Source organism: Pongo abelii, chromosome 6 (assembly GCF_028885655.2).
Source record: "Pongo abelii isolate AG06213 chromosome 6, NHGRI_mPonAbe1-v2.0_pri, whole genome shotgun sequence".
Taxonomy (NCBI): Eukaryota; Metazoa; Chordata; class Mammalia; order Primates; family Hominidae; genus Pongo; species Pongo abelii.
In genome coordinates this window covers 126,051,179-126,073,683 of record NC_071991.2, presented here as the reverse complement: position 1 = coordinate 126,073,683, position 22,505 = coordinate 126,051,179, and the positions used below count along the sequence as shown (strand labels likewise).

Below are 22,505 nucleotides of genomic sequence, written 5' to 3'. Positions count from 1 at the left end.
TAAAGTAAAAAGCAAGTTTATTAGGAAAGTAAAGGAATAAAGAATGGTTACTCCATAGACAGAGCAGCCCCAAGGGCTGCTTTTTTATGGTTATTTCTTGATGATATGCTAAACAAGGAGTGGATTATTCATGACACCCCCTTTTAGACAATGTAGGGTAACTTTCTGATGTTGCCATGGCATTTGTAAACTGTCATGGCACTGGTGGGAGTGTAGCAGTGTGAGGATGACCAGAGGTCACTCTCACTGCCATCTTAGTTTTAGTGGGTTTTGGCCTGCTTCTTTACTGCAAGGTGTTTTATCAGCAAGGTCTTTATGACCTGTGTCTTGTGCCAACCTCCTATCTCATCCTGTGACTTAGAATTCCTTAAACGTCTGGGAATGCAGCCCCGTAGGTCTCAGCCTCATTTTACCCAGCTCCTATTCAAGATGGAGTTGCTCTGGCTCAAATGTCTCTGACATCCCACAGGCTCCCACGTCCACAAGCCATCCCTGTTCCACGGGAAGGAAGCCCTTCTTTGCCTGGACTTCCCCTCCTTTTCAGCTGGGGGTCACCTCCAGGCGGCCTTCTCTGACTGGCACCCCATCCCTGCCCTACTAGGCGTTTCTGTGGTGCTCGCCCCTATCTGTCTGTAACAGCACCAGGCCCTCCGGGTTGTCCGGGCTCTGCCCAGTTTCTTGAAGGTTAGGGGGATCTTAGTTATCGTTGTATCTCCAGCATCTGACCGAGTTTCTGACATAGGATAAATGAGTTAAAGGTCAATCTCCCAGCTACCCAGTTAATGCCCTGTCTTATCATTTAACATGATTTCGTATTTGTAGTGTTAAATGTTGCCTATTAATGATGATGTTGCCTATAAGTCTCTCTCCCTCCCCCCACTCCTTGCTCCTTTTTTCTTCCTCTGTCTCTGTCATTATCTTAGCAGAGAGATGATGAGCAGAGATCAAGAATGTTTTCTTTGCTTCCCAGATGACAGGATTCTACTCCAGATCCTGTGGCCAAGATGACACAGTTGTGGAGAAAGTTGAACAAGCCCACCCAGACCCCTTCTGCAGAGAGTTTACTGCAGATACCAAGCCTGTCCAGATTTGGGGAGCAGAGCATTTGTCAGAGGTGGTAGAAAGGGGCTGCAATGGGGGCTTGAGGGATGCAGTGCTCCGGGAACTGGCAAAGACTAGTTCTGGAAGCTTACTGGCTGTTCTTTCTGCCCAGCGCAGCTCCTCCTGGTTCTGCCTCTGCCAGCAGGACCATGTTAGCAGTTGGCCTTGACTGCTGACCTCTTGGTGAATGGAGGGAGGCACAGCAGGGAAATTGTCGATGGTGACATCCGGGGCTCAAGCTCTCCTCAGGGAGCTCTGATCCTGAGTATTAGGACTAATCTCTCCCTGGCTCCTGGCATGCAGGTCACCTTTCACCCTTGATTTGGGAGAACATTTAAGGGAGACCTGAATCAGTCTATTTTCAGGAGCCAAACTTGGTCAAACCCTGACCAGACCAGTACCGGGTTGAGGGCGGAGGGGGGCAGTTTAAAAGGCGGGAGAAAAGAGCTTAAGAGATATGAAGGAGGTGGGCTGTGGTCCAGAAATGCATCTCTGAGGGGCCAGGAGTGGTGAGCATGTCAGCCAGGTGATCAACCTAGGGGGATGATCTGAATTAATTCCTGTAATCCCTGGACTCAGGGCTCAGCCTCCCTACTAATCCCATCCCAGGAGATCATCCTCTTTGAGGACTGATGTAGCCATTTATCCCCCTTTACCCTTATTTCTAAATGCCTAGATCCTTTCATTAAAAAGAAAAAATTATGAGTATTTGAAACATGCAGAAAAGTATGGTACAGAGAATAACGTGACAAATAACCATGCGCACAGAACTGAAATCCTACAACCAGTCAGATCTTGCCACATTTGATTCAAGGTAGCCCTCTATGGTTTTCCAGTTTTACCTGTATGTATGTTTTACCTTTTACGAATGTATCTACCAACAATACATAATTGCGACTTGTGTGTTTTAGACATTTATGTAAATAGTGTTATATTGTACACATTCTTCTGCAAACTCTTTTTTTGTTTTTTGGGTTTTTTTGCATTTATCCATGTTGTTTCATATAGCTCCAGTTTATGAATTTTAACTACTGAATCACTCATTGCTTGAATACACTGCAATTTATCCATTTTTTGGCTAATTGACATTTTGACTGTTTCCAGTTTTCCATATTAAAAACAGTGCTGCACTTGACAATTTCATGCATTCTCCTAGGATGGATACCTAGAAGTGGAATTTCCGGGTCATAGAGTAGGTGCATCTTAAACTTCACTAGCCGTTGCCAAATTGCTCTATAGTGTAGTTAGACCAATTTAAACACCATTAACAGTGGCTTTATTTATTTATCCTCTGGCCCCCACTGATTTGGAAGTTACACATTCTACTTCTACTCTTTCAGTGATTACCTCTTTATATATTTCTAAACATTCTTACTTAGATCTACAATGAATCAATATCACTATACTTTTTCTGAATAATAGAAAGATCTTAGAACATGTTAACTCTGTTCTTCTTTCCCCACCATCTCCCATATTTCTATCTAGTATTTTAGTTTCTCCTTCTTTCTAACCCCAGGAAGCATCGTCCTCACCATTATCACCACCACCACCATCTTTATCATCATCATCTGTTTCAAGGCTTGTTTAGATCTACTAACAGGTTTATAAATTTCTCTGCTCACCATTCCTTCTTATTTCAGTTTCCTTCTTATAAAATCTACCCTTTTGTGGCATTTCAGTGTAAGTCTTTGAGGGGTTAGCATTCTCAGTTAATGTCTTAAAATGTCTTTATTTCGTGCCCTTTTAATGGAAATTTAGTAGGCATCAAATTCTGGATGACAGTTATTTTTTCTTAGCCTTTTGAAGATATTTTTTCCCTGTAATCTTTTGCTGCTAATAAGTGACAAAGATTTTTTCCGTAATTTTAAAAAATAAGTATTTTCTTTTCTTTTCCTCTTTTTTTTTTTTTTGAAGGAGTCTCACTCTGTTGCCCAGATTGGAGTACAGTGGCGTGATCTCAGCTCACTGCAACCTCTGCCTCCCGGGTTCAAGCGATTCTTCAGTCTCAGCCTCCCAAATAGCTGGGATTACAGGTGCGCACCACCACGCCCAGCTAATTTTTGTATTTTTAGTAGAGACGGGGTTTCACCATGTTGGCCAGGCTGATCTTGAACTCCTGACCTCAGGTGATCCACCCACCTCAGCCTCCCAAAGTGCTGGGATTACAGGCATGAGCCACCATGCCTGGTCAAAAAAATAAGTCTTTTCTATAATCTTTTTTTTTCCATTCTTTTTTTTCCCCTTATAATTAATCTCCTGTTGCTAGAAGTGAGCTGCAAATATAATTGTTATCTTTGTAGGCAGACAGGCATTTTTATTTCTGGTTGTTTTAAGGTTTTTCTCAGGTGTGGTGGCTCATGTCTATAATCCTAGTGCCTTGGGAAGATGGCCTGAGCCCAGGAGTTTGAAATCAGCCTGGGTGACATGGCAAGACTCTGTCTCTATAAAAATTAAAAAATAACTCCAGCCGGGGTGACAAAGCAAGACTCCATCTCAAAATAAATAAATAATTAGGTGGACATGACAGCACACAGCTGTGGTTCTACCTACTTAGGAGGCTGAGATGGAAGGATTGCTTGGGCCTAGGAGTTTGAGGCTTCAGTGAGCTATGATCACACCACTGCACTCCAGCCTGGGCAATAGAGTGAGACCCTGTCTCAAAAAAAAAGACTTTTCTCTTTCTTCAGTATCCTGCAGTTTCTCCACAGTGTGTTTCAGAGCTCAGGACTCTTCAACCTGAGAACTGTGTCTTTCTTTCCATTAAAATTCTCAACCATTATCTATTGGAATATTATATTTTCCCCATTCTCTCAGTCACATTCAGGAACTCCTATTAGATATATATTAGTCTGTCTCATTCTTTCCCTCATGTTTTTTAGCTATTCTTTCATATTTTCTATCTTATCACTTTCCCGCTTTTTCATATTTTGAATTATTTCATCAGCTCTCTTTTCCAGTTCACTTATTCTCTCTTTGCCTGAGTCTAATAATCTACTGTTTAATGCATCACCGAGTTTTTAATGTCTTCTTTGTTATTAAGTAAATTTTCCGTGCTAAGAGTCATTAATTTCAGTGGTTATGTCTTTCGTTTCTTCATGTTGTATTTGATTTTTTCCCTATGGTTTATTTTCTTGTCTTTAATACTTCTACATATATTTATTATATAATGTTTTTCATGTTGTTCTATCATGTGTAGTTCTTGGAGTGCTCTCTTGTTTGCCTTGTCCACCAACCCTTCCTTATGATGAATTGCTTCCTTGTCTAGTTTTGTTTCTTCTCAGCTGAACCTGTGGCTAGAATCTCCCGAAAAGCAGGAACTCCACAAGGGAGTGCCCCAAACTGTTGTGAAATGGGGCTGGTTGAGATTCTAAAGACACCAAGCAATGAACATCAGGGGATTGGTCCAAAGCATTTATTAGGGGAATGTACATACAAAGTGAGCTGCCGTGGATCCTCAGGGTAGAGAGTGAGACAAGGAATGTTCTACCTAGGTGTGTCTACAATGAGGGAGTTTAAATGAGGTTTATGAAGTTTAAATGAGGGTTTCAGGAATTTGGCTGGGGACAGGGCTAGCTTCTATATGTTTAGCAACATGGTTGGTCTTTCAGTGTTTTCAGCAACAACCTAAACACCTTTATCAGTGCCTGTGAATGTTCAAGGCCCTAGCTTGGATTCAAGCCTATAGGGGAAAACATTTCAACTGGCTGGGTCACAGAGCACTTAAAGCACTCTGTATCTCTCAGTCTGGACAGAGGGAAAAGCAGGGAAAGTTTATAATATTTTATAATATACAGATTCATAATTTTTATTGTGAGCTCTTCTTCAGCACATTTTGGGTTTTTGTCATTTTGATGGGTGGGTTGGTTGGTTGGTTTTGGTGGGAGTCCTATATGCCCTGGTTATATGAAAATAGTCTTATAGAACTCTTTCTTGCTTCTGTGTGGCTGTGTGGTATTCCTAAGGATTTCAAGGGTCATAAACCAGGTTTATATTTAATTTCTCCCTTGGATTCAGCACCATGAAGACATAAATCCAGAAACAATACAAGCACTTGGTCAGACCTAGAATGTCAGTTTCTCAGGGTTGATTTGTATTTCACCCCTTTTCTTGCTTCTTTGCTTGTTTTCAGTCCTCTTTTCTTTTCTTTTTCTTTCTTTTCAGAGACAGGGTCTGGCTCTTTTGCCCCAGGCTGGAGTGGAGTGATGTGATCATGGCTTATTGTAGCCTCAACCTCCCAGGCTCAAGCGATCCTCCCACCTCAGCCTCCTAAGTAGCTGGGACCGCAGGTGCACACCACCACACCTGGCTAATTTTTTAAATTCATTTTTTGTAGAGAAGGGGTTTTGCTATGTTGCCCAGGCTGGTATCAAACTCGTAGGCTCAAGTGAGCACCCCACCTCAGCCTCCCAAAATGTTGGGATTGCAGGTGTGAGCCACTGTGCTCAGCCTTTAATCTTCTTTTCATGAACAAGATGGATCTTTTATATTCTGAGCTTTATGCAGGGGGTTCGGCTTTAGCTCCTTGCCTCTGGTAAGTGAGGCCACATATCCTACGATTGGAAGCATTGAGACACTCCAGATCTTGGGTGTCTATCTTATCTGTGTATGACATCCACAATAGGCCATTGTGATATCCTTCCCCCCTGCCCCCCTGCCTTTTTTAATTTTGTTTTCATTATTTATTTGTTTGTTTGTTTATTTGAGATGGAGTCCCGCTCTGTTGCCCAGGCTGGAGTGCAATGGTGCCATCTTGGCTCACTGCAACCTCCGCCTCCGAGTTCAAGCGATTCTCCTGCCTCAGCCTCCCAAGTAGCTGGGATTACAGGTGCTCACCACCATGCCTAGCTAATTTTTGTATTTTTAGTAGAGATAGGTTTTCACCTTGTTGGTCAGGCTGGTCTCGAACTCCTGACCTCAGGTGATCCACTCGCCTCAACCTCCCAAAGTGCTGGGATTACAGGTGTGAGCCACCATGCCCGGCTTTTTTTTGGTTTTTACATTCCTTCTTTAATCCTGATAGCTGATAATTTCCTTTATTAAAAAAAAAAAGTTGGGATTGTCCAATTTTAATTTTTGAATTCTATTTTATCCAACATCCCTGTGTGTGTTTGGGAGCACTGGATGAGGGGTAGCTACCTTAGTCCAGTCTTTCATGTTGCCAGAAGTTCCCCTTTAGATTCTCTTTATCTGTAATACGATTCCTAACAATCCCTATATCTCTAGGGTGCATTACAGTTTCTGATTTCATCCTCCCAACAACTCTGAGAAATAAGTTTTGAGACTCAGAACTGTAACTGTCATCCTAGCTTTTGGACTTTGAGTCCAGTGCATTTCATAGCTTAGGTTTTATGTTGAGAGCTTGCCTGAGCTTGACCTCCAGCTCTGGCCCAGCCCGCTCCTTGTCCTGATCTCTCTGACAGGCTGTCTTTCTGACAGATAAAATGCAGGCCAGCCAGATGCTCTGCCAGTCCGCTCTTGGTCAGTTTGGCCCCAGTGGAAATAATGGGGTACATATAGGCCATGGCTAACGGGGGGACTGACTGCCAGCTTGTCCTCAGGGTCCTTTAGCCACACACCATGAGGCTATCTCTTTGCTTCCACCCTAGAAGGGGCAGGCGGTGTATGTGTACGTGGCAGCAGAGAAGGGACAGAAAAAGTAGGGCTCGTCCGGGATTTGAACCCGGGACCTCTCACACCCTAAGCGAGAATCATACCCCTAGACCAACGAGCCACTGGCAGTTATCTCTTGCCAGATGTGTTCTCCCTGCCACATCAGCAGCAGCCACAACAGCAGTCTGTAGTTCTTAGAACGGGCCTCTCTCCTCTCCTTTCCAGGCTGGCTCCCAGCCCAGGCCGCTGCACTCCAGCAGGCGTTGCTCCTGAGTTCTCTCCTGCTCCTCCGTAGCTTGTTGCAGAGCCACACGGATGCTCCTCTGCCTGGGCCTCCAGGCAGGGTCCATTCTTCCCCCTGACCTGCCAGTTACCCCACCAGGACTCCCAAGCAGAGTTCACAGAGGTGCTGCTGGGGAAGAAGCCAGGCTCCAGCAACCACCACTTCCCTGGGGATCCCCAGGGCTGGTGAGCCCATCTGGGGTCTCTTGCACTCAATTGAGAACTACTCTTCTTTCTTACTTCATGATCAGACCACCAGAAAAGCATTCTCCAAACCCATTAGACTCCCAGGTGAGGACCCAGAAGAGTGTCCCAGCTTGCTCTTGACTAGGTGACGTTTGCTAAATTATGCAGCTTCTTCATCTGCTGGTTGGGGAAGGTAACACCTACCCTGTCTACCTTACAGGGTGAGGATCGCATGAGACAATGTATATGAAAGCACCTTGCAAACTGTAAAGTGCTGTCAAAGGAAACGGGTTATGATGGCAACATGAGGGAGGGGAGAAATACATAGTAGGAAAGCCGGCATTTAATGCTTGCTGTGGGCCAGGCAGTGTGCTCCGTGCTTTACAGATCTTATTTAACCTTCCAGCAACCTTGTGAGAGCAGTATCACCTCACTGTAAAATAAACAACTTGCCTGAATTCAGCTTATTCACGTTTATCTGAATCTGAAGGCTGTTTTAAATGCAGTGCACACTGCTACCCAGACTTTCTAAAAAACCAGAAATGGGGACTATATCTTGTCAATACCCACACTCCCTCCCCCATGGTAGCCTGCCTTGCTCATCTTACCCAGGGAAGCTGCCCAGGAAGAAGCTGCTGACAGCCTAAGGGTGGCCTAGATTGGGAGGTTCCCAAAGAGAGTGAGGGGGGTGATCACACCTTAGAAACTGGGGCCTTGTAGGAGACCCTGGTTGGGCTCTCTGTCTTTTGTGCTTCCACCATCCCTGTACACATCCATCACACCCTGGATTCTTGCTCACTTCCAGAGGGGAGGTCTTTTGTGAGTTGAGAGCTCCACCAAGGCAGATACCTGTTTTATTGGTCTTTGGGTCTTCCCTGGTGTCTGACCCTTGGCAGTACTGCTGACAATACAGACAATTCCCAGGCATTTCTGTGTGCCCAGCCTTGTGTAAGCACTTTACCAGATTAACCCCACTTAATCCTCATAGCAGAACTGTTGTCATAGTCATCATTTAGCACATGTTTGTGGAATGAATGAATGAGTGAAAAAAGAAAATCCAAGGAGTGTGCACAAAAAAATCACTAGTGGCAACAGATATGTGGGTGAGTCCTCACCACTTGGCTTGAAGTAGAAATGGTAACCCTGGAGAAATCTTCCACACGCCATCCTTTTTTTTTTGAGACAGAGTCTCACTCTGTCACCCAGGCTAGAGTGCAGTGGCATGATCTCAGCTCACTGAAACCTCCGCCTCCCAGATTCAAGTGATTCTCCCACCTCAGCCTCCCAAGTAGCTGGGATTACAGGCGTGAGCCACTGTGCCTAGCCCACACTCCATCCTTTCAAGCAGGATTCCTGCTGAACCAATCCCTCCCTTGGATAAGTGGGAAGAATGGCCCTCACTTTAGAGAATACATTGGCCAGCATTCTTTTGTACTCGGGATAAAGTTGGATGATTTCCATCGAAGTGTCTGAACCAGACAACTGGCTCTGCTAACTAATCATGGCCAGAGAGGAAGGCAACAGCTCATCTATTCTCAAACCAAAGAGACTTTTTTGGGTCGCTGTTCCCCAGCTTTAAACTGACTTATAAATAAAAGCACACGCAACATGTCCTTCCATTACCTCAGCACACATTCCCTAAATTGTTCCTCTTGGTGAGTGTGCCAGAAAGTGATGCTGCTCAAAGCTAGGGCTCCTAGGGGAACTTTGCTGAAGATGTTTCAGAGCTGAGACCAGGGTTGGGTCCTAGCCAGTGCTTCTCTCAGAGGTGCTGTTGGAATTTGGGGCAGGATCATTCTTCTTTGTGTGGCCGATCTGGAGCTGCATCCTGTCCACTGAATACCAGTAATTCCTTCTCCACTATTGTGATGGCCATGAAACACCCTGCATGCTTCCAAAAGCCTCCTAGATGGTAGAGTCGGCGGAGAGGAGCATGGCCCTGGTGGAAATCCACTGGCACATACCTTAAATTTGCTTCCAGGCTAAAATCACTGTGGCCTTCATCCATGCAGTAGGACTTGAGGCCGTCAGTTGCTCCTTTGTCTCTTAGGGAGAATCATGGCCCTCCCTCCAGGAGCTTCCTCACTCTCTTCCTAAGTGTGAGGATGGCTTTTAGGCAGATCCTGAGTCCTCATTTTCACAAGAGCATGTCAGTTCTTCCCTTATCACCTGTCTGGAGAGCCTTATGGGTTAGTATTTAACAGACAACATTGTCACACACATTATCTCAACCTCACTGTCACCTCCTATATATATAAAAAACAGCAAGAAGCTACCACTGGTTGCCTCTGAGAAGGTAAGTGAGTAGTTGGGAGGCTGGGTGGAAAGGAAACTTCTTTTTCTCTGAATATTCTTCTTCCTTTTTTTTTTTTTTTTTTTGAGATAGAGTCTCACTCTGTCCGCCAGGCTGGAGAGCAGTGGTGAGATCTCGGCTCACTGCAACCTCCGTCTCCCAGGCTCAAATAATTCTCCTGCCTCAGCCTTTCAGTAGCTGGGATTACAGGCATGTGTCACCACGCCCGGCTAATTTTTGTATTTTTAGTAGAGACGGGGTTTCACTATGTTGGCCAGGCTGGTCTTGAACTCTTGACCTCAGGTAATCCACCTGCCTCGGCCTCCCAAACTGCTGGGATTACAGGCGTGAGCCACCATGCCTGGCCATAATATACATATATATACGTATATATATACACACACACATATATACGTATATATACACACACATATATACATATATACACACACATATACGCATATATACACATATACACACATATACACACATGCACATATATACACACATATATACACATATACATATACACATATATACACATATACATATACGCATATATACACATATACATATACGTATATATATACACATATACATATATACATATACGTATATATACACACACGTATATATACACACATACACACACGTATATATACACACATACACACACACGTATATATACACACATACACACACACGTATATATACACACACACGTATACACACATACACACACATATGTATATATACACACATACACACACATATGTATATATACACATACACACTTATACACACATACACACATGTATATATACACACGCATATGTATATATACACATACACACATGTATATATACACACATACACACATGTATATATACACATACACACACATATGTATATATACACACATACACACACATGCATATATACACACACGTATATATACACACATACACATACACACACGTATATATACACACACACACGTATATATACACATATACACATACACACACGTATATATACACATACACATACACACACATGTATATATACACATATACACATACACACACGTATATATACACATACACATACACGTATATATACACATATACACATACACACGTATATATACACATATACACATACACACACTATATATACACATACACACACACGTATATATACACATACACACACACGTATATATGCACATACACACACGTATATATGCACATACACATACACACACACGTATATATACACATACACATACACACACACACGTATATATACACATACACATACACACGTATATATACACACATACACATACACACATGTATATATACACATATACACATATGCATATATACACATATGCATACACACATATATACACATATACACATACACACATGTATATATACACATATACACATATACATATATGTATATATGCACATATACACATACACATATGTATATATGCACATATACACATATACACATATATACATATATGTATATATACACATGCATATATACATATATGTATATATACACATATGCATATATACATATATGTATATATACACACATGCATATATACATATATGTATATATACACACATATACATATATGTATATACACACATATACATATATGTATATACACACATATACATATATGTATATACACACATACATATACACACATATACATATATGTATATATACACACATATACACATATACATATATGTATATATACACACATATATACACACATATACATATACATATATGTATATACACACACATATATACACACATATACACATATACATATATGTATATACACACACATATATACACATATACATATATGTATATACACACACATATATACACATGTATATATACACACATATACATATATGTATATATACACATATACATATATGTATATATACACATACATATATGTATATATGTATATATACACATATACATATATATATACACACATACATATATGTATATACACACATATATGTATATATGTATATACACACATATACATATATGTATATATGTATATACACACATATACATATATGTATATATGTATATACACACATATACATATATATGTATATATGTATATACACACGTATACATATATATGTATATATGTATATACACACGTATACATATATATGTATATATACACACGTATACATATATGTATATATGTATATACACACGTATACATATATACATATGTATATACACACGTATACATATATACATATGTATATACACACGTATACATATATACATATGTATATATACACACGTATACATATATACATATATGTATATACACACGTATACATATATACATATATGTATATATACACACGTATACATATATACATATATGTATATATACACACGTATACATATATACATATATGTATATATACACACGTATACATATATACATATATGTATATATACACACGTATACATATATACATATATGTATATACACACGTATACATATATACATATATGTATATATACACACATACATATATACACACATATACATATATACATATGTGTATATACACACATATATACATATATACATATATGTATATATATACACATATATATATATTTTTTTTTTTTTGAGAAGGAGTATCTCGCTCTGTTGCCCAAGCCGGAGTACAGTGGCACAATCTCAGCTCACTGCCACCTCTGCTGGGTTCAAGTGATTCTCGAGCCTCAGCCTCCCGAATAGCTGGGATTATAGGCACATGCCACCACACCTAGCTAATTTTTGTATTTTTAGGGGAGACAGGGTTTCGCTGTGTTGGCCAGGCTGGTCTCGAACTCCTGACCTCAAGTGATCCACATGCATCAGCCTCCCGAAGTGCTGGGATTACAGGTGTGAGCTACCATGCTCGGCCTGTATATTCTTTTGTACTTTTTGAATTTTGAGCTGAATGCATATGTATATGTATATACACATATTCCATTCAAAACAGAAATTAAATTATTAAAAACTGATCAGAGAGAAGCAATAAGTAGGATAGGGAGAAATGCATTTTGAGCCTCCAGAGAGCCAAAATTTCCTCTGGATCAGAGCAGCTCAGCAGTACTTTGACCTCGCCCTAATGGTTTTGAATTGTGCTTTGTGCTGTGTTGAGTCCATACTGAGGGGTCAGTACTAGACCCAATCCTGTGCAACTGGTTGTCCTATCTACTCAAAGATGTTGTTGAGGACATTGTTTATATTATCTCACACCAGTATCTCCTTTGTGAAGTCCCCAGGGAGGCATTCTTGTCTGTCATAACCCCAAGAACAGTTGGTTTGCATTTTTTCTCTGGAGAATTGTGTAAATGAGTGGCTGCTAGAAAGCATGAGGCTGAGTGTGTCGCCCATAGGTAGCAAGTTCACAGAGCCATCAGATGTCAGTATAATTCCTGACTCTTTAACTTCCCACTGTTGTTTCTCTTTCTTCTGCTTCTACATTTGATTCATTATTTCTTGTTGTGTCCTATAGATTCTTGCAAGTCTCCCTTAAACTATTTTAGGAAAAGGAAGAAGTATAAATAAATAAGCTTCTAATGAGAATAAAAATTTTAAAACCCCTTGCTGGGTACAATGGCTCACACCTGTAATCCCAGCACAGGAGGCTGAGGAGGGAGGATTGCTTGAGGCTAGGAGATGAAGACCAGCCTGGGCAACATAGTGAGATCTTGTCAGAAGGAAGAAAGGAAGGGAGGGAGGAAGGAAGGAAGGAGAAGGGAAGGAAGGAAAGGAAGGAAGGGAGGAAGGAAAAGAAAGAGAAAGAAAGAGAAAAGAGAAAGAAGGGAAGGGGAGGGGAGGGGAAGGGAAGGGAGGGGAGGGGAAGAGAAGGGAAGGGGAAAAAGCAAAGCAGGCCGGGCGTAGTGGTTCACGCCTGTAATCCCAGGACTTTGGGAGGCCGAGGCGGGTGGATCACGAAGTCAGGAAATCGAGACCATCCTGGCTAACACAGTGAAACCCCGTCTCTACTAAAAAACACAAAAAAATTAGCCAGGCGTGATGGCGGGCGCCTGTAGTCCCAGCTACTCGGGAGGCTGAGGCAGGAGAATGGCGTGAACCCAGGAGGCAGAGCTTGCAGTGAGCCGAGATCGCGCCACTGCACTCCAACCTGGGCGACAGAGCGAGACTCTGTCAAAAAATAAATAAATAAATAAAGGAAAGGGAAAGAAAGAAAGAGAAAGAAAGAAAAAGAAAAAAAAAGAAAGAAAGAAAGGAGAGAAAGGAAGGAAGAAAGAAAGGAAAGGGAGAGAAAGAGAGAGGGAGGGAGGGAAAGAAAGAACAAAAGAAAGAGAAAGAAAGACCTCCTGAAACTATTCAGAAAATATCCACTTTGGTAGGACTTTCCTTTTTTCTGGACAATTGGAACAAATGGAAAAAAAAATTTTCACTTGATTGTATTATATTGGGTTCTGAGCATTTGTAAGTCTAAATCTAAATCAATGGTTGGATCTCAGCTGGAGGGGAGGGGAGTGGGGAAGGAAGAGTTTTGTCTCTCAGGAGGCATTTGACAATGTCAGGAGACATTTTTGGTTATCATGACTGGGCTGGTAGTGTTGATTTTGGCATCTAGAGGAGAGGGGCACTGTTCAACATCCTACAATGCACAGGACAGCCCCCATGACAAAGAATTATCTGCGATGTCAACAGTGCCGACGTTGAGAAATCCTGGTCTGAGTGTATTTTGTGTGATCTTCTGTAAAGCCTTAGTGTATTCACATGTTCTAAATTAATAAGGTGATTTTCAGCCTGGGAAGAGCACTGTATACACTAAATGCACTTAAGATGCCTCTAGTTTTTATTTTTTATTTTATTTTGGTTTTTTGTTTTGAGACATGGTCTCGCTCTGTTGCCCAGGCTGGAGGGCAGCGGCACAATCTCAGCTCACTGCAACCTCTGCCTCCTGGGTTCAAGCGATTCTCCTACCTCAGCCTCCCAAATAGCTGGGACTATACAGGAGTGTGCCACCATGCCCAGCAAATTTTTGTATTTTTTGGTAGAGACGGGGTTTCACCATGTTGGCCAGGTTAGTGAACTCTTGACCTCAAGTGATCTGCCCACCTTGGCCTCCAAAAGTGCTGGGATTACAGGTGTGAGCCACCGTGCTCAGTCTGCCTCCAGTTTTTATATTTTCTCTTCCTCCTTTACCCCATGCCCCTTCCTCAGAAGCTTGCCTCCTTCTACTCTGTGGCCTCCATGACTTTGGAGAATTTTTGTCCATGGCTTGAGCACTGGTAAGACTTTGCCCTTGGGTGAGGCTCTTTTTGGTCTGAGCCCCTCGGGGACTGGGTTGCCTCCAGCTTGGGCCCATTGTCTCCCTCTGCTGTTGGGGGAACAGGGTAGGAGGGCACTGTCTGGGAAGGCGTGAGGACAGTATTAGGAGGGGCCAAATGTGTGGCCACCTAGCCTTGTACACTGGATATAAAAGGGCCCGAGGTGTCTTGCACCCTCGCCATTTAGCTTCCCATCAGAAATGTTTGCAGTGGTGGGCACCTCAGCAGAGCCCAGAGGACAGTGGAGGCTGGCTTGTTCCACGCAGGCCAGGCTCACACACAGTCCATGTGCCCTGCTCAGGGATAGGCACCTTAAGGTGACCTCTGGCCCTGGTCCTGAAGTCCTGCCGCGGGCAAGGGATGAGCAGCTCTGCTCATCTGTACAAGGCTAGGTGGCCACATCTTTGGCCCCTCCTAATACCGTCCTCACACCTTCCCAGACAGTGCCCTCTCACCCTGTTCCCCCCATGACTCAGGCAATCTGGCTGGACCCTTAGCTGGCTCTCCCCAGTAACCTCCACCAGGACTCCTACCTGCGGGCGAGTGTTTGTGGGGGATGTGCATGTGTGCGCATGCACATGGGAGTGGCGGTCTTTCGGAAATAATTAAGTCAGTCGGGTGCAGTGGCTCATGCCTGTAATCCCAGCACTTCGGGAGGCCGAGGTGGTCAGATCACCTGAGGTCAGGAGTTTGAGAACAGCCTGGCCAAAATGGTGAAACCCTGTCTCTACTAAAAATACAAAAATTAGCTGGGCATGGTGGCACAGACCTGTAATCCCAGCTACATGGGAGACTGAGGCAAGAGAATCACTTGAACCCAGGAGGTGGAGGTTGCAGTGACCCGAGATTGGCTCAGATCCTACTGAGGAGATGCTGGAGACAGGAGAGAACTATTTTGTTTTGCTTCAGGTTTCATTGATTTTTCTCCATTCTTTATTCATTTTTAATTTCATTGTTTTCTGCTCTTTTTAGTATCTGCCCCTATTTATTTCAGATTTGATTCACTCTTTCAGCTTCTCAAGGTGAAAGTTTAAATTTTAAACATTTATTTTATAGTATAAATACTTAAAGCTATAAATTTTTCTCTACTGCTTTAGCTGCCTCCTTCAATTTCTAATACTTTTTTATTGTTATTCAGCTCAAGTTCTTTCAGTTTTTCCTTATGATTTCTCTTTTGACTCACAGGATATTTAGATGTATATTGCTTATTCTTAAGTGTTTGGGGGATTTTCCAGGTATTTTTTGTTATTGATCTATCTGTAAGTTCACTGATCCTTTCTTCTGCTGTCCAATCTGCTGTTCAGCCATCCAGTGAATTCTTCATTGGATGTAGTTTTCAGTTCTGGAATTTCCATTTGGCTATTTTATTTTTCCCATTCTTCTGTTGAGATCCATTAACTCACGATGATCATTTTTTTCCTTCCAGTTCTTAAATATATTTATATCGCTGTTTGAAGTTTTTTCTGCTGGTGCCAACTTCTTGGGTCATCTCAGGTTCTGTTTCTATTGACTGCTTTTTCTTTTGGCTGTGACTCATATTTTCTTGTGGGTTTTTTTCTTTCACATGCCTTTTAGTTTTTCATTGTATATTAGACATTGTAGATAGTGAACTTTAGAAACTGGGTTATCTTCCATTGAGGAGTGTTGATTTTTGTTCTAATAAGCAGTTAACTTACTAGTTGATCACCTTGAACCTGCTGAGGCTTGGTTTTATCTTTTGCTAGTATGAGTCAGCTTTGGCTTTGCCCTTACTCTCAGAACAAATATTTAGTCCTGGGATATAGATTTTAGCTCTATGGTGTGGCCTTTTGGGAGTTTTAAGTGGAAAGCCCTAAGTGTTTACCCAGACCCTCTGACTTGGGATTCAAATTCAAACTCTTTCTCTGCTACAGTGGGTAACAGTCAAAATCTGTTTAGCTCTTTCAGACCTCCAGTGGTTGTCTTTTACTGGGCTCTTGGAAATTCCTCCCTCCACAGTTTAGCAGTCAGCCTATGATTTGAGGGGAGTTTATATGCAGATTTAAAGACTTTGCCTTCTGTGGCTTCCTTCATTCCAGGAAATCCACCTTCAGCTGTTCTGGAGTCCCAAACTGTCCTCTGTCCTCTGACTCTTCAAGCCAAAAAAGGGTGGGGCTTTCTGCTCAAGTTCTAGCTATCCTCTGCCATTTATACTCAGGAGTACACTCAGGAAAAAAAAAATAACAATGTAGATGGTTCTTTTAATTGAAGAGTTGAGTTCCTTTCAGTTTCTGCCTGCTTTGGATACTTTAGGTGTTTTCAAAAAGTTGTTATTCATATTGTGTCCAGTTTACAATTTTTTTGCCTAAGGGGGCATTCATCTAATAAACTATTCTGCCATTACTGGACCATCCTTTCACTTTTAAACTTATTTATACCTAAAGTGTGTCACTTTTTTTTTTTTTTTTTTGAGACAGAGTCTCGCTCTGTCGCCCAGGCTGGAGTACAGTGGCGTGATCTTGGCTCACGGCAAGCTCCGCCTCCTGGGTTCACACCATTCTCCTGCCTCAGCCTCCCGAGTAGCTGGGACTACAGGCGCCCGCCACCATGCCCGGCTAATTTTTTGTATTTTTTAGTAGAGACGGGGTTTCACCGTGTTAGCCAGGATGGTCTCGATCTCCTGACCTTGTGATCCGCCTGCCTCAGCCTCCCAAAGTGCTGGGATTACAGGCGTGAGCCACCGTGCCCGGCCAAGTGTGTCACTTTTAACTCATCTATATATATAGTCTCGCTCTGTCCCCCAGGCTGGAGTGCAGTGGCGTGATCTCGGCTCACTGCAGGCTCCACCTCCCAGGTTCACACCATTCTCCTGCCTCAGCCTCCCGAGTAGCTGGGACTACAGGTGCCCGCCACCACACCCGGCTAATCTTTTGTATTTTTAGTAGAGACGGGTTTTCACCATGTTAGCCAGGATGGTCTCAATCTCCTGACCTCGTGATCCGCCCGTCTTGGCCTCCAAAAGTGCTGGGATTACAGGCTTCAGCCACCGCGCCCGGCCAACTCATCTATATATTTATGATCTGCTGAGGTGGAAAAGATTCATGCATAAAGCCTAAAGTGTAGTACTGAGTACAAGTGCAGGTGGAACTTAGAGCAGAGTTGGTGTCACTGGGGTGGGCTGCACAGAAGAGGTGTTTGTGAGGTAGGCTGTGAGGGCTAGGTAAGACTTCAATGAACAGACAGGAGGAAGACTGTGGTGACTTGTTGAGCTAAGGGTAGGGGTAGGCATGAACATGGCATAAGGACGGTGAACAGACCTGCCTCCCTGGCTGGAGGTCTGAGTAGGAAAGGCACACTCTTTGAGTAGATTCAATGCAAAGAAATGGAGGCAGCCTGGCTCAGGGATGCCCTAGACCTCTAGGCATTGTCAAGTTGCCTAAGTCCTGTTCCATCAAGGCTGTTTACTGATGTGCTTCCAGGGCACTCCCCACTCCCAGCCCTTTCCTGCAGCCCAGGGCTGGTTCCCAGCCTCTCAGCAGACTTAAGATGGGCACCTTCCACAAAGGGGCAGATGAGTTGAGGAAAACTTAACTGATACAGTTGTGCCAGAAGCCAAAATAAGAGGCGTGCCCTTTCTATAGCCCCATTAAAAGAACAACAAAAAGGTGGAAGCATCTTCAGTGAATATGGGTCAGCACCTCCCAGACCTCAGGGAGTCCACTTCTGTTCATCCCAGCACCCAGCATTGCGCATACAGATTATTTGAGCCCAATCTCTTATCCTCTGAAGAACACAATCGGCTTTGGGGCCACAAAAGGTTTAGGTAGTGGTTTAGGGATTTCTAATCCCAAACTTTGTCCTTGGGAGGTTTAGGATTAGTATTGATCATTCACAGAGCCCAAGTGTTTTTAGAGGAGGGGTTTTGTGGGGTGGGAGGATCACCTATAAGAAGACTCAGAGGGGGGTGTGGGGCATCCATGAGAAAGATGTCAGACGAAGAGTTTTATCTGTTCAAAAATATCTCTTCAGTGGGGCCGTGGGATGGGCCTCAGTACCACATTGCCCCTGTCTGGGCCTTCTACCTCCAGGCAGCTTTCATGGGCACTGTCTTCCTTGTAGGGTTACCACTCAATGCCATGGTGCTGGTGGCCACACTGCGCTACAAAAAGTTGCGGCAGCCCCTTAACTACATTCTGGTCAACGTGTCCTTCGGAGGCTTCCTCCTCTGCATCTTCTCTGTCTTCCCTGTCTTCGTCGCCAGCTGTAACGGATACTTCGTCTTCGGTCGCCATGTTTGTGCTTTGGAGGGCTTCCTGGGCACTGTAGCAGGTACTGCAGGGGAAAAAGGGGTTAGGGGAAGGCAACGGTTGCTACTCCACTGGAGGGGTTCCTAAAGAGGAGTCTGGGGGAAATGAGTCTGGTGCTTTTTAAAATACTGGGGTACAAAGCAACCCAGACTAGAAGTTTGGCCAAAATAGTATGTTTGAGTCTTCACTCCAAATGTCAGTCCAGCCCTGTGTCTCTGTGCTTGCTCCACCCGATCTGTTTGCCACTCTGCCAGCCAGGCTGGGTGGGGCTCTGTCTAGCCCATTATCCTCACATTTCACCACAGGTCTGGTTACAGGCTGGTCACTGGCCTTCCTGGCCTTTGAGCGCTACATTGTCATCTGTAAGCCCTTCGGCAACTTCCGCTTCAGCTCCAAGCACGCACTGACGGTGGTCCTGGCTACCTGGACCATTGGTATTGGCGTCTCCATCCCACCCTTCTTTGGCTGGAGCCGGTGAGAGTGCAGGGCAGTGGTGCTGACTTAACTAGGAGCTCAGGTTGATGTGGGTGGAAAGAGAGCTTGGGTATAACTATTTAGTCTTTGACCTCTACTTTTTAAAGAGTTGCAATATAAGGCCAAAGGGCAGTGGGAGCCAAGTGCTAACGTTTACTCTGCAGTTGGAATTGCTGTAAGCTTCTCCCAGTCAGGACAGAAAACCTCCCTGCTTGAAGCCTTTGGGCATTCCCTGGGTTCTAAGTGGAGAACACAATCCAGGCATCTCAGCTCCCACTGCACTCTTGTGAAGAGTCCACTGAGCAAGTGTTTGGTCCTTTGCAGGTTCATCCCTGAGGGCCTGCAATGTTCCTGCGGCCCTGACTGGTACACCGTGGGCACCAAATACCGCAGCGAGTCCTATACGTGGTTCCTCTTCATCTTCTGCTTCATCGTGCCTCTCTCCCTCATCTGCTTCTCCTACACTCAGCTGCTGAGGGCCCTGAAAGCTGTGAGTGGCATTTGATAGTCAGGGAGGAAGGGGTTCGGGCCTCCACATGAGAAGGAAGAGTGCTCTGGAACATAAGATGCCTGGAAATGTCCATAGCCAGAGAGGGTATCTAAAAGCAGCAAAGGAAGTAGGAGGAGGGAGAATGATGGAGAGCCAAAGGACCTAGGCCAGGAGATGGAACAGAAAAGAGGCAATCAGAGTGGATGCCCCCTCCCCCATCCCATAGAAAAGCATCCAGAGGCCGGGCGAGGTGGCTCATGCCTATAATCCTAGCACTTTGGGAGGGCGAAGCAGACGGATCACCTGAGGTCAATAGTTCCAGACCAGCCTGGCCTACATGGCAAAATGCTAAAATGCGAAAATTAGCTGGGCGCAGTGGCATGTGCCTGTAACCCCAGCTACTCAGGAGGCTGAGACAAAAGAATCACTTGAACCTGGGAGTGGAGGTTCAGTGAGCCGAGATCACACCACTGCAACTCCAGCCTGGGCAACAGAGCAAGACTCCCGTCTCAAAAAAAATTAAAAATTAAAAATTAAAAATTAAAAAAAAAAAGAAAGCATCCGGAGGGCCGGGAAAGAGAGGGATGTGATGCTCTCCGTGCTCCACCCCAGGTTGCAGCTCAGCAGCAGGAGTCAGCTACGACCCAGAAGGCTGAACGGGAGGTGAGCCGCATGGTGGTTGTGATGGTAGGATCCTTCTGTGTCTGCTACGTGCCCTACGCAGCCTTCGCCATGTACATGGTCAACAACCGTAACCATGGGCTGGACTTACGACTTGTCACCATTCCTTCATTCTTCTCCAAGAGTGCTTGCATCTACAATCCCATAATCTACTGCTTCATGAATAAGCAGGTAAAGCTCTCTGTTCACATTCCTATGGTCCAGAAGACCCTGGTTCTTTTCTCACCATTGACTTTTAACTCAGAGCACCCTGGACTCTACTCAGGTTTCTAGCAGACGAGGGAAGCCACAAAACCCCCGAGTAGGTTGGGAAGCCCTTGGTAAACACAGGGAGGAAGGCATGGTTACCAAGACAAGAAAATAGAACCCCGGAGGAAAGAACTTGAGTCAGGAAAATGAAGTTGCTCCAAAGAACAGGATGAATGAAAGCATTTTATTGAAAAACTCGTGCAGCAAACCACCATGGCACACGTTTACCTATGTAACAAACCTGCACATCCTGCACATGTATCCTGGAACTTAAATAAAATTTAAAAAATAAAAATAAAAACTCAGATTCCTCTGAATTTCCAGTCCTTGCATTTAATAATTTCTTAATCATTTCCCTTCCAACTTTTAGCCTGCACGAGCATGTGTGAAGCACAGAAATCATACCACATGCATAAATCTCTAAAATGTCTTATCATCTGAAGGTACCGGGGGATTTCCTATCCCATCTGAAATCTGAGCTAATAAACACCAAACCCTAAGTGGCAAAAACCCTACTTTCAGATGGTATTGTTTCCTCAATCCCAGAGGTAAACTCAAAACTAATTTGAAACCTCCCTGGATAGAAGAGAATTGGCAGTCCTTTCCAGCTGGGAGCACCTGCTAGTAACGGAGGGGCCTCTGTTGACAGTGCTTTTATGAAGCAGGATGGTTTGTGAATTTACCAACAGTGAGGTCTCAGATTTGACCAGAATGTTTAGGATTACCGTAGACCCAGGAGTAGTTCTAGACTGGAATCTAGACAGTTTTCAGGATGGGGAAGATAGATTCAAAACCACCTAAGGGCATTCTGGGTACAAAGCATTATGCAAGGCTTTGGTGATACAGAGAATGAGGTATTTTTTCCCATACTTCCTCATCTGCCAAGGTTATCTCCAATTGTGCCTTTCTCTCCAGTTCCAAGCTTGCATCATGAAGATGGTGTGTGGGAAGGCCATGACAGACGAATCCGACACATGCAGCTCCCAGAAAACAGAAGTTTCTACTGTCTCGTCTACCCAAGTTGGCCCCAACTGAGGACCCAATATTGGCCTGTTTGCAACAGCTAGAATTAAATTTTACTTTTAAGTAAGTTTCTATTGTCTCCGTCAGAAACCAAACTACTAAAAACACAAAAAAGATGGTAAGAGGAGTGATGGCAGTTTGGGGAGTCAATTTTTCATTTTCTTACTATTGCCTTCTTGCCTACAAAGCTACTGTTTCCACTGGTCTATTTCAGACCACCCAAAGGCCATTTCAACAATCATCAGTTTCTACTCCTAAGTGGCACCATTCACAGCACTTGGAGAACTGATTTCTACATACAAGGCAACTAAAAACGAATATGGCTTTAAGTTCTCAGTGTATGGATACTTTCCTTTTCAGTAACTTTTTATTTTTTTTTTTCTGCTGGGGATCCATTCTGCGATGATATATGCTGAATTAGAACAAACTTAAGAAAACACCTTAGAAATGGGAGAGACAT

At 43.5% G+C, this 22,505-nt stretch overlaps 1 protein-coding gene and 1 non-coding gene across 2 annotated transcripts; one reads left to right on the top strand and one right to left on the bottom strand.

Annotated features, from left to right (window-relative positions):
- Positions 1-6,760: 6,760 nt before the first annotated feature.
- Positions 6,761-6,832, bottom strand: TRNAP-AGG (transfer RNA proline (anticodon AGG)). Its single transcript has one exon. It is a non-coding gene; the product is annotated as a tRNA-Pro (tRNA).
- An 11,966-nt stretch (positions 6,833-18,798) lies between these two features.
- On the top strand, positions 18,799-22,186 carry OPN1SW (opsin 1, short wave sensitive). Its single transcript, XM_002818421.3, has 5 exons — positions 18,799-19,150; positions 19,434-19,602; positions 19,927-20,092; positions 20,705-20,944; positions 21,938-22,186. The coding sequence occupies exons 1-5, from the start codon at positions 18,799-18,801 to the stop codon at positions 22,055-22,057; spliced, it is 1,047 nt and encodes a 348-aa protein (XP_002818467.1). The 3' UTR covers positions 22,058-22,186.
- Positions 22,187-22,505: the final 319 nt, after the last annotated feature.

Excerpts from the sequence above, each read along its gene's own strand:
- OPN1SW (XM_002818421.3), top strand. The coding sequence starts at position 18,799 with ATGAGAAAGATGTCAGACGAAGAGTTTTATCTGTTCAAAAATATCTCT. Across the intron at positions 20,093-20,704 it reads TGCTGAGGGCCCTGAAAGCT|GTTGCAGCTCAGCAGCAGGA; the intron begins GTGAGTGGCATT and ends GCTCCACCCCAG. Across the intron at positions 20,945-21,937 it reads ACTGCTTCATGAATAAGCAG|TTCCAAGCTTGCATCATGAA; the intron begins GTAAAGCTCTCT and ends CTTTCTCTCCAG.